Genomic DNA, 13,309 nt, shown 5'->3' with positions numbered 1-13,309 from the left:
ATATGAGGTCCACATCCCAACACCGACTGATTCCAAGTTCGGTTTTATCGCCAATACTAAAGCTGAGATAGCACTAGCTCTTGCACCGAACTTGAAATCATCCATCATATTATTGTCAGTGGTAATGTTAGGGTTAAACCAGACCCTGGCTCAAATATATTATTATGGCAGAAAATTGTGGCTCATGAGGCAGAGTCACAACAATCAATACATGGTCATATAATGCTGTAGGGGGGTTAATGACATGGTAACTACTCATAGAGAGGGTTTCAAAATCTCTGCAATGTATCTCGTGGTTTATAACTTACATCACTCATAAGTTTATAGATTCTAAACATACAGTAGGATGGAAGTATTACAAAGAGTTACGTAAATCAGAGTGTCACTAGAGAAATATAATCACACCGCGGGCAGTCAGCCATGCTTATAGTATGGTTATGGCAACGTTCATACGTTCATTCTATCATGTAGAAGTATACACATCCACCTCAACCATTGTACAATATTGCTGGTGGTACTGGGAAGCATGAATCCACAGACTTGCTTCACATTCAAATGTACACAGAGGAGTCTACGTGTGGACACAACACGTATTCAAGGTGACTGTACTATGTGGTGGCCCGCTGCTTCATGAGCTGTCCGTATATAGCAGCAGGAACCCGAAACAGATTCGAGGACTGTCGTAGTCTATCCATCAATGAGACTCCTGCAGTGTATTATGCATCTGGAACTGCACCTGATGGCGTCCCATCTCTGGTGTGTTATGACAGCAAGGCACTGTGTCCTCATAGGGTTGACAGCATCTGATCAGCAGTGATTAATTCAATTGAATGTTTCCGCCTGCTCCACTCGTCTGTTGCATTCCTTTCACCCTGTCCAAGCCAGGTTCAGGTCTTGCGAGCACTGTAGGGCGATAAACATATAGTGATGCTTCAGCGACTGGATGTCATACATGTGTTTCATGCAGTTCTTAGGACTTTTCATACATAAATCACTGTAGTGTGTGTACAATCACTGTGTGCAAAGTGTAGTCTTAATAAATCAAAAGCGTGTTCGGAAATGCATACTGAGTAGTTAATTGCCCCTTCTGTACTTAATGTGCATTGTTCATGAGCTGCCTTAGAAAACATACAAGTATTGTACTTGCAAGACAACATATCACATAAGAATATGTAGCAAATCGGAGACTGATAGCACAAACATGCACACAATATCGCGTGCTCAAAGATCAATTTTTTTTACCGTCATTAATACTCAAACTTAGATTCAAGTGGGAAAGCGGGAGATTTTAAGAAAATGGCCTGAGAGCACAAGATTTGGGAGTCCCTCTCAATGCTGCAATGTTGAGACATTACAGGCCACAAATTACATGTACATGTGATTTGTTAATTGAAACACTGGCCCTCCACAAAGTCTTTGTATAGTATGATACATGTTTTAGATATCTGTACATTGTACATGCATACTTAAACAGCACTACTACTGAGTTTGTGGAAAGTTACTGGTAATACTAAGGTGATGATGGTGCCAGTAGTGCTATGAAATGGTGGTAATAATGGTAATAATACCTATATCCAGTAGCATCATTGTACGAATTCCAGTAAATGATGTACATGCTGTAGCAGTGATAGTAGAATTTATAATGTATAGGGATCAGTCAGTATCCGTTATTGTCACCATCATCAACATCATCATTAGTGATGGTGGTACCATAGTGGCAAAGCATCATAGAAATGATGGTAACTTTGTTAAATTTAGTTAACAGCCAGCTTCACACACCACAAGATGGGTCATTGCAAAATGTATATAATCGATCACAGTTCAGGCCTTTGTTTTGAATTTCCTTAGTGAGTTAGTATACGGTAATACATGATTGCGTGTACAGTATGTGCGTTTATTTTTATGTATGTGTGTGTGGGTGTCTGTGTGTATATGTTGTATGTTCAAGCCATACTGTAAAAGTACACTTGGGTGCAGAACTTGGTGAACCCTTACCATGCACCACATTTTCCTGACCTTTACATCATATCAGGGACAGACTGCATACCCTTAACATTTCATTAAAATGTTATTAAATCATCTCTTATTACATGAGACAGTGTTATGTCACCGCCAACTTATATCTGTAGATGTGGATCCACCCAAGATATTTAATGGTAGTTCTTTTTTTGTTTTTGTTTTTGATTTTTGATTTTTTGACAATGCACATATTATGTTCAGGACAAATTAAAGGTGCAAGTTTATATGAGATTTCCCTAAATTATAGATGGATTCATCGTTGTTCATTCTTTCTTTGCGACAGTTTTTACATGTGAACATGTGTTCAGTATGTAACATGGAGTTTGGTGCATATCACAAGTAGCTGCTTCAACTGCATTCCAGCTGTGTTACAATATTGGTACACATTTGTCCATATAGTAAAATTTAAACTTATGAGATGCTGATCACGTGTGAAATGATAAGATGTGTAGCTAAAGCATTCTACTAAACTCAAAGTGAAATATCTATTACTTCTGTCAGAAACCCCCTGCCAGTTTATTCTTCTTTCTAATGCAAATTCAGTATTATTTAAATAAAGAAGAAAAAATAACTTCAATTTTATTTAGGGTGAAAAGGTAAAGAGAGTAGCAGGAAATCTGTACAATACTGAAGCTTACACGTGTATTTCTTCACATTGTGTGTTGCTTTCATTATGAAATTAAAGGTGTATACAGGGTGTTTTTTTTTTCCCTTCAAACATAAAAGCTTCTGTTAGTCATTGCATTCTAGAAAATATGATCATCTGAAACTGATCATGTTTTCTGTAAAAACACAGTGTACACTGTATGTTGTTTTTTTGCCAAATTGAACATTTGGTATTGGAGGAGATAGAATTATTGATTCTGCATTGTGTGTTCTGTGGCACTGTAGAACAGGAAGTGTTCAATTTCCCAACAGTGTCATTAATCTTTAGAAAGCAGTCTAAAAGAACAGTATTTGTTGCAAAGTGCTGTGTAATGCACCTTGTTTTGAAATCTTGTATTCAATGCCTCGGGGTAGCTTTGAGAACACTGATAAAAAGAAAATTAAAAAAATGGCGAAAGATTGTGTTTATTCAAAGAGTAATTTTGAATCAAATGCAAAAATATATATATATATACAACAGTATGTATATATATTTTATATACATTTTGTATGGATATTATGCTTATAAATGTCTTCACAGACTCACACACACAAATTGTATTCAGTATTCTTACATTTTTAGGTTGAAAATGCACATTGATATACAATTTACATTGTTTGATTCTACATAATTGATAGTCCTACAGTAGCTATCAGTTATCATGGAGATTTGTATTTTGCTTTTTTTATGTAATGTCTTAGGTTTGCAGTTAAGTTTTTTTAAGCACAAACAAAATTATTGAATATAGATTTTTCATACATCGATCATTTTAAAAAGATTTCTGAGGATTTTTTTTTTCTCTTTTTTGAAAGCAAGAGGAGTTGGGGCTATTTTATATGACTACATTGTATATAGATACTCAATCAAGTTTATACACTGTATTAATAATCTGTGCCGTGCAGTGTTTGGCTTGCAGCCATGCAAACACGGCTTTAGTACACACAGCTCCTTGTAAGTTTTGGCCAGCAATGTGTATGATTGTCTTGGCAGCAAAACTATGGTAATGAGCTTGACTAGAAACAACATTTTGATTTAAACTACTGTTGACATTGACTCAGCCATGCCACCCCATCTGTGCAACTTTCCCCATACTAGTTTGGCAAGTTTTAATCTGTAGTGTAGACAGCTCTCAGACTGGATCAGAGTAGCATGTGACAATGGTCTTACAGTTCAAGCCACTGAACAAGTTTCACAGGGCAACAGAAGTTCGGTCTTCATGTACACCTTTATGAAACCTCTGAAAGAAAAAGAGAAGAAAAAGGGACATTATTTCTTTGACGAGTATGGCAGTACCATCATGGCTCTCTAATATTGCAGTTTGGATATTGAATAGGTCTTACACTGTACATTCTACATCAGTGCATTATGCCATTTACTCCAAAGTGCTTTGATTTTGTTGAATTTCCTATTAAAAGTCAGCTGATGTTCATGAAAGTAACTTGTTAAAATATGGTAGGGCCTACATTATTGCCTCCCAGAACAGAAGTGCATTGTATACATCGTCTTCAAAGTTTGGAAACAGCAGATGTTTTTTTCTTGAAAAGGGATAGTATGAATTTTTTCATGCTGTTGCTGTATTTCTCAACTGAAAACTCAATGACCCATGAAGTCGTCTTTCAAGTCCAAATTCACAGATTTTTATGCTCTCCAAATGTGTGGCAGATACAGTAGTTGCAATATCATGAGATATTTTTGCCAGTTGTGATGATGTTATTTGTCCTTTTATGCCTAGTGTCTCACTTTTTTTTTTTCTTAGTAACTCGAGGAGATCAGTAGAGAAGTTGCAGTACATGTGGAAATTACACCGTGAGACCTGTGTTGACATTACGTCATGATACAAATTAAGCCAGCATAAATTTACACATGAATAGATTCTGGAGTGGGTGTGTGGTTACCATGCGTAGAATAATGATATCACACCTTTGGATCGATGCACTCATTTTTGTGTCAATTCAAGGCCGACCTGACAGGCAACTATCAGTTGTTTTTCGTTTTCATCCATTATGCTTGTACATGTATTTCAGATTTCATATTTGTCTACCATACAAGTGAACAATAGAATAGCCAGTGCATGATCACTGAGTAATGTTCTCTTCTTTTCTCTTTTTTTAAATTCTAAAGTTCAGTGCAATCCATTTACTATCTACAGGAAGAACAGACACACATTCTGAGAACTATCCTAATGATAATGTAGTTGTATGGGGTGCTGTAGCTTTGTGCACTCATAGTACAATGATGAAGAAAAGCAAAGATGAGTTATATGGGTAAGCATGGAATGAAATAGTCCTGCGAAGTGTACATTTATGGTTGTTGTTAAAAAAAAAAGATGCATGAGAATGGACTGTGGCAGAAGTAATGTATACACGTAGGTGGATAAAAGGTAATTGTGTGCCATCATGTGGCACAATGTTCCTTATTCAAAGTACAAGGTTATAGGGTTTATTTTTATGTGAATTTCAAAGAAATGCTCATTATATTTATTCTTTTTTTTCCTAAAAGTACAACAAATGAAGATTTCAGCTGAAGATATTTCACGGTCCCTAGACCCAGACAATCAGGGTTTTCATGATCACTGCCCAGCCATCATAATTGTGTGATGTCATCGATGTACTGCACATTTTGGGAATGTGGAAATACTCATTGCAATCATGCTGCACTATGACGGCAGCAAGTGCGCTGTATGTCACTGTTTGAAAGCCCATAGTGACTCCCATGAACAATTGTATGTATCATGTAAAGCAGGAGCAATCAATTAGAGATGAGGTCTTTAGCCCCATCATGAGTCTACAATTGTACGTACATGTACATGTAGTTTCCCCATTATATCAAGACAGACTTAAAGGACAAGTCGACCTTCATAAAGATTGAGAGAATGCAGCAATACCGGTAGAACACATCAGTAAAAGTTTGAAGAAAATTGGACAATCCGTTCAAAAGTTATGAATTTTTGAAGTTTCACTGCCACCATTGCTGGATGAGAAGACTACTACAGCCTGTGATGTCACATGCATAGAATGATATTTGAGGAAGTAAAGGAAAATTCAACATATTTTCACTTCTCTTGCATAATGATAGAGCACTTGACTTGCCTCTTTCAGGAAGCAGGGGGAATAATATTACCTTTAACATACATTGTATGTATGTCATTAGAGAGACGAGGGAATGTATTTATACCTTTTTCAAAAAAATGAAAATTTGTGGAAATCTCTGTATATTTTCCTTATATTGTTCTACACATGTGACATCATATACTGTAGTAGTCTTCTCATCCAGCAGTGACTGTGCAGAAACTTAAAGAATTCATAACTTTTGAATGGATTGTTTGATTTTCCTCAAATTTTCAGTGATGTGTTGAACTACAATCACTCAATCCTTATGTATAATGAAGGTGGACTTAGTCCTGTACATGTACATAGCTGTATGTAGGACATGTAAAGGTGTTGTACTGTGTCCTGCACGTTAGGCATTTTCACATAGCCCGATGTAGCGTGATATTTTCTGACTTGGGAAGTTAAAAATATCTCGAGCTGTTTTAATCGGGCTGATGTGAAAACGCCTGTTGAAGATAAAATGAATTAGCAAGGCGGGCTCAAGTTCATCCATGTCATTTTGGAAGGGGGGGGGGGGCTGGAGAGGAAGAGAGAGAGAAAAAAAAAATCACTGTTTGTTGGGCCGTGGATAACAAGTGTAATCAATACCTCAGAGAGCACCGTAATCGAATGAGCTGAATTTTCTGGTAAATGAATTTTGAAGAGTACACAGTAAAGGGCAAATTCAATTGAGTCGGGAGGAATACCAATACTGGAGGGACGGAGGAGTGGCGACATTGATCTTCTGATAGTGTACAATGTAACTCAAGTATGAATTCATCCATACCAGCAGAGGGACCATCAAATTATCAGTTATTCTTGACTCCGTGTTTGTTCCTTATGTGCTGGGGCTACATGCTAAACTTGATATGCAGTACCGCCTTAATCCCAGAGGCAAAATTGGTGCCGATAAGCTCACACATGAGCACACCAAGGGAAATGTTTTTTTTTTTCTTTCTTTCTTTTTTCTTCCTTGAAAATGAGTTTAGATTTTATTAAAGTAATGCATCAAAAATAGGGTAAAAACATGAAAATAGACAACACAACCAAAACATAGACAGCACAACCTAAAGAGAGACAGCTAATATCCAGTTTATTGTAATAGTAACTCTTCAAAAATTGTATCATCTGACAGGAACTGCAGTTGGCATTTATATGCTTGAAATTTTTCTTTGTGTTGAAACTTTTTCATCTAATGTAAGATGGAGATGGAAATTGAGTACATGCTTTTGGTATTTCCACTAAATAATCATACAGACCTGTTCTTTCTTGGGACACTCTACACAGTGTACGTGAAAACATGTTTTGCTCAGATGCCACAAGTTTGTACAAGTTTCTTTGCTTTGTTTTGTCGAGTGTACAATGTAGAGACTACAAATGTAAGAATTCAACATATTCGTTGTATTCCATCTCTAGAGTGATGGAAATGCACCATTTTCTGCTGAAGAAGGTGTATACTGCAGTACATACTACAATGCTTAGACTATGCCACGGCAAGCTGTGTTCACACACCTTAGTCTCTGTCAGATGCTCAAGCCTGTATATAGCTCTGAATAATCACCCTCCCAATGCCGCTAGTATAGTCACATCTGTACAAATGATATGTCACAGTGAAGATGAACTACATGTTTGCTTTACACATGTACAGCGTGCGTGAAGGTGTAGGGATTGCGGTACAGCACAAACTTGTGTGTTTGATGGTTGTGTGGCTCTGTGTGTGTTGTTCGTGTGCACAGTGATTGTGAATTGGCCTCAAGAGTGAGTGATGCATTCCCAGACAGTTTTTACCCTGCATCAACCCCCTCAGGACAGCTCTCCATGTTGCTTAGGGTGCATTGTCCTGGGTGTTAATTGTCTGTGAAGGGATCAATGTTTGAATGTGCAGGTCACATCTAGCCTGGGGGGGGGGGGGGGGGGGGGGGATCTAACATCCTGACTGGTTGTAGGTTGAATTTTTATTACAGGAGAAGGAGGAGGATTGTGCAATGGGCGCTCTTTTGGCTGTAATTACCTTTATATGAATGCCTTAATATGGATTCAGTGGAAGACAGACTGTACTTGACACAAACAGACTAATTTCTACTGTAAATGGTTTGCTGACCGTCATTCTCATGTGCTGTGGTGTATCATACTGACTACCGTACTGTATGTGTATGAAAGCAAGAATGTTAAAAAATAAGAAGGAAATGTCACAGCATAATCTCATTTGTGTGATTAATAAGAAATCAAAGTACGTTGTAATTTGGGGGTTCTTCCCGATAGTGTTCTAGGGTTTTTGTGGCCTTACTTTTGACATACCGGTACAGTAAATGAAAATTCAGCTTATCTGTACCCCCCCCCCCCCCTCCCCCATCTTGGATCAAATCATTTCTAGTCTACCTCCCATTCTGTAGACCATTTTTCTCACCAATTGTGACCGTGCACCTCAAAACGAACATAAAGTCGCACACACTGATTTTGCGTGAGGACTGAAAATAAGTGAAATGGGTCAACCTAGCCGAACTTGACTTTTTCATATTTTCTGAAAGAGCGGGTCTTCTTTTATATTGTGCTAAAATTTGGTACCATAAAACAGACAGGAAAGTGTGTTTTTTAGCAGTTTATCTCGAACATTTTTGGTAGAATAGTGTGATTAGGAGTGTCGTTAGAATCCCTTTTTCATTTCTGAAAAACCTTGTCCACAATCTGCACTTTCAACTCTAATAACTTTTAACAGGATAATGCTACTGCTTTGAAAGTTGGCATTGATTATGGACGGAATGTGTTAATGAGGCATGCTTAATTTCAGTTTAATCTGATAATCCCTTCATTGTTGTTACTCTGGTGGTTTACTTCCTGTTTTTTGTCCCATTCATCACACAGCCAGCACGGTTTGGTAAAGATTAAGCGCTTGAATAGATACTGTACTTCAGAGCCTCTTTTCTCAGTTCACACTTTTCCTGCGTTTTTGCTTTCTTTCCAATATTTAGATAGGTTAGGAGAGTCCATTTGATTTGAGTTATACATCATTTTAAAGTTTAAAGTCTGCTCTTTCAGAATACGGTCTTAACTAAACATTCATGTCTGGCGACTTTTTGTTTGTTTTGAGGTGCAGGGTCACAATTGTTGATTCTCACCTTTACTAGCACTGGAAGTGTAGAATATTTTGTGGTGAGAGATATTTTCTGGTTTTCCCTTTTCCAGGTGCAAGTCATTAAAAATTAATTGTGTTGTCTGTGGCAATATGTTGTAGTCATGTGATTGTGTCATAGTATGGTGGTGATTCATGCTAGAACTGTGTGCTAAAGGTACAGATTATAATATGCTCATCTCAATATTGACAATCAGTGTATCATGATTAATTCAAGGCCAGGTTTCATACACAGTAGGCTTTATACAGTGTTGAATTTTATTCATTATATAGCATTTAACAAGCTCATGAAAAAAAAACAACCTAAGTCAGGCTTGTGATGTGCTTCAGCCTTCAGTGGGGATGTCTAGCAATATGATTTATAAACAGCAAATATAAACGTGAACTGATTCAAAAATTTCATTTGATGATATGGGAATGTGGAACTATGGTTGTACATATGGAACTACTTGACAATTTGAGGTCATAGTTTTGAATTTCAGCTGCTTTGGGGTTAAAAGTCCGTGAAATAAACATGTAAAAGCTATGACTGTATGCATATAAACCAAGCTTTGTCTTGTCATCAGTTTTTGCTGGTAGTGTGTACCTACAAAAATTTTTTGATACACCATACAGGAGAATTTCATGGTGTGTAATATGAGAATATCATGAAGAATTTATGAGCCATTCACAAACACTATGGACAAATACTGTGCACCTTTGATCCCATGTTCGTGTGTAGACAGTAATTGTAAAGTTCCAGAATAGGCTTGAAAATAGACATCTTTTGCCAGAAACAATCCATAACTTGCCCAAACATCAGGAGTTTTTAGAATAAAACAAATCATGAACAAAATTGTAATCATGATAAGTAATTTTTAGATAAAGACGAAACAAAACTGAATGAATTTTAAATTCATAGTACAATACATAAAACTATGGCAATAAATTCTGAAATGGACATTTAGGGCCAACTGTTATGGAAGTTGGAAGTAATTTATCATTCACAAGAAATATATTGTATTGACAATTTCTACTATCACTACGATCTATATGTAATGGCAACTATGAATTGTGAGATTATGTTTCTATCATATTTTTGGCTGATTGACGTTGAATTATCGTTGCTCTGGTTGTTTCATTTTCGTCTACTTCAAAACATGAGTGTAGATTTCCCCCTTACCCCTTTCCCAACCAAAGGAAGAGCTACACATGACATGTTTCAAGTTCAGCAATGGAATTTGATACCACACAGTAGTCTTGAATGGGCTCATTTATTAATTCCCTTGGTTCAGATGTTATAATGTCAGTGATGAAAGTTTCTCATTGAACACATCCCTGTCACATAACCTCTAAATGACATGACCATTGAGTGATTGAGAAATGTTATTTCTAAGAATTCTGATCAAGCCTCCCTTTACCAAATACTGCATGGGAAAAACAACTTGAATAATTTAGATTATGTTGCACAAGTCTGGGTGTGCTGATTTCTCAGGCAATAAGTTTGACATGGCATGACAGAGAACGATCAAGGTGCCTGATTATTCCACAAGCTCTACTATATATTGTACACTCTCTTCTCTATTTTAGTTATGTAAAATTTATCTTCAGATTTTTTATTTTATTTTGTAACTTAATAAAAAAAAAACAGATGAAGGAAAGTTAATTATGAACAACTTATGACTGTATGCATGACTGAGAATGTACATGCATTGTCCAGCACATTGCATTTTCTTTGTACATTGTGGCTCTGCAATGGATTGTATCCTGGCCGTCAAACTATATGTTGTACTTGAAAGCATAAAATACTTGCAGTTTCTTTGGTAGCGATTGAACAACCAAGCATTTCATCTGATGTAATGGTGATTATAATATGAAATTGCAATAACTGTAATCTGCACATGAAATTAGCTCGGGGGAGGGGGACTTCAAAATGGCGTCACTTTATTTGTTCATGTTGGTTTTGAGTATTCAATATTCAATATTCAGTATTTCAAAATTCTTATTGCAACAAAAGTTTGATTTGAGTATCAAATGCTCACCTGTATTGCAATATGTGTTGGGCTAGGTCTGCAATGCCTTGATTTAAATGTTTCTATGAAAAATAACATCTGATAGTGCATTATAAGTAAGTGTATTACACTAGTCAATATTTGTTTTCTGTGCTGTTTCAACATATTTGTTAGAATTATCCAGAATTGATTGGTGTCCATCATACCAGTTACAATAGTTAGCAATGTGTTACATGTAAGTGGTTGTTGTCCTTCATAAGCAATTCATATTATATATAATTGATAATAGTATGCAATGTATCAAAGTGCATAAGGCAACATGAATTTAACTGCCATCCATCAGCAACCGACCCAATTCCTGTCTACGTGTGATTGTGGTATGCTATCATAGAGAAGTATAATTCAAGTCCTCTCATTTCTTTTTATTTTCATTTCAAATCATTTAAGTTCAGTTGTGGAAAATATTGCATGCTCTATGGCATCACAACCACATCCTCACCAGTGAATTGCAGGTAGTTAACATATGATATGGAAATATGAGTGGAAAACATGCATACTAAGTCTAAATGCAATGTACCAACATACTGAATATTCATGGTTACTTGAGTGTAACAGTAAATTAAAAACATTTGTTTTATATCTTTAAATTTCAGAATTATTTCATGACTTGGATCTACTGCAAGAGGAGTGGCTGGCTGATGGTAAGTCTTCCATATTGAGGCTAAAGTTTTACACTATCATGATACATTCCATTTTGCTTAAAGAAACAATTCTGTGTGGCATAGAAACAAGCTTGTATACCTGCATACTCGCATATGACCGTGCACCTCAAAACAAACAAAAGTCGCACACACTGATTTTGCGTGAGGACTGAAAATAAGTGAAATGGGTCAACCTACACTCCTGTAGCCGAACTTGACTTTTTCATATTTTCTGAAAGAGCGGGTCTTCTTTTACAATATGCTAAAATTTGGTATCATAAAACGGGCAGGAAAGTGTGTTTTTTTTAGCAGTTTATCTCGAACATTTTTGGTAGAATAGTGTGATTAGGTGTGTCTTTAGAATCCCTTTTCCATTTCTGAAAAACCTTGTCCACACTCTTCACTTTCAACTCTAATAACTTTTGAAAGGATAATGCTACTACTTTGAAAGTTGGCATTAATTATTGACAGAATGTGTTCATGAGACATGCTTAATTTCAGTTCAATTTGATAATCCCTTCATTGTTGTTACTCTGGTGGTTTACTTCCTGTTTTTTGTCCCATTCATCGCACAGCCAGCACAGTTTGGTAAAGATTAAGCGCTTGTATAGACACTGTTCTTCAGAGCCTCTTTTCTCAGTTCACACTTTTCCTGAGTTTGTGCTTTCTTTCCAATATTTAAATAGGTTAGGAGAGTCCATTTGATTTGAGTTATACATCATTTTAAAGCTTAAAGTCTGCTCTTTCAGAATATGATCTTAACTCAAAATTCATGTCTGGCGACTTTTTGTTTGTTTTGAGGTGCAGGGTCACATATCATCGTACTTTGCATTCAGACTTGCATACGCTTGTCTGCTTTGTATACTGCACATACTGCACATGCAGTGTGGCTTTGAATGGAAGGATATTGTTGCTCATGGGAAGTATTATTAAGGTTACTGATCAAACTTTAATGAAGGCAGGCTGTTTCATCACTCTCTCATGTTTGTTATAATTTATTAGATTTTCTTTTTAATGAGAAAATTAACCATGCATGTCATAGACGCACATTTGATGGCTTGTCATGAAAACTGATGCCGTCCAGAATGAAATAGGTAAGAGTGAAGTGTAGTTTACTACTAGATGGGCTGGGGGAAAATGGTTGAAGCTCCTTGTCCAATACCCCAGTGCATCCCCCCACCCCCCTCCCCATCAATTGCTTCTTGCTCTTTTGCCTGGGGAAACATGCTCTCAAATACAACTGTATCTGCATGTTTAACAAGTATATATATTAATGAATATTACTGCATTTAAAAGAACTTAAGAAGAGGGAAGACAAAACTAGAGAAGAAGAAGAAAGATAGAGAAGTGAGGAATCACCATGCGAAGAATAAAATGAATGCTATATGAAAATAATACAATTTGCTTGCAATTTCAGTAATGAATGTTCCCCAAAATACTTTCCTTTCAACGTGCGGAAGTCTAGTTTTCTTTGTGAGCACGTTTGTGTATGCTGCTATAAGTGTTTAATAATTATATCACTTGGGATCAATGTGATGAATATTGGTTATCAGAAATTATTGCAAAGAAATTCAGCGACTCATCCCTTTCATAGAATTTTCAAATGTCACAAAGTGTGATACATTTCCTCGAGATGTTTGAAGTCAGCCCAAGACTTGCATTCAAAATGAAATGTGTTTACACCTGCACTTTTATTTCTGCCATCCATTAAAAATTAATGAGAAGGCAACCCC

General features: G+C 36.5%; 1 protein-coding gene across 2 annotated transcripts in view; it reads left to right on the top strand.

The window, feature by feature from the left end:
- The window catches only part of LOC139739543 (ETS translocation variant 5-like), a 34,809-nt gene that overhangs the window by 14,724 nt on the left and 6,776 nt on the right, over window positions 1-13,309 (top strand). For both annotated transcript variants that reach the window (XM_071650146.1, XM_071650147.1), the window contains exon 4: window positions 11,529-11,576. In XM_071650146.1, coding sequence (XP_071506247.1) covers window positions 11,529-11,576 — 48 coding nt within the window. The remainder of the gene's footprint in view (window positions 1-11,528; window positions 11,577-13,309) is intronic.

The sequence above is a fragment of the Diadema antillarum genome, unplaced genomic scaffold (assembly GCF_040938485.1).
Source record: "Diadema antillarum isolate AM-2024a unplaced genomic scaffold, OU_Dant_1.0 seq00000804_RagTag, whole genome shotgun sequence".
Lineage (NCBI taxonomy): Eukaryota > Metazoa > Echinodermata > Echinoidea > Diadematoida > Diadematidae > Diadema > Diadema antillarum.
Note: the sequence above shows the minus strand (reverse complement) of the source record. Positions and strands in the feature narration are given on the sequence as shown.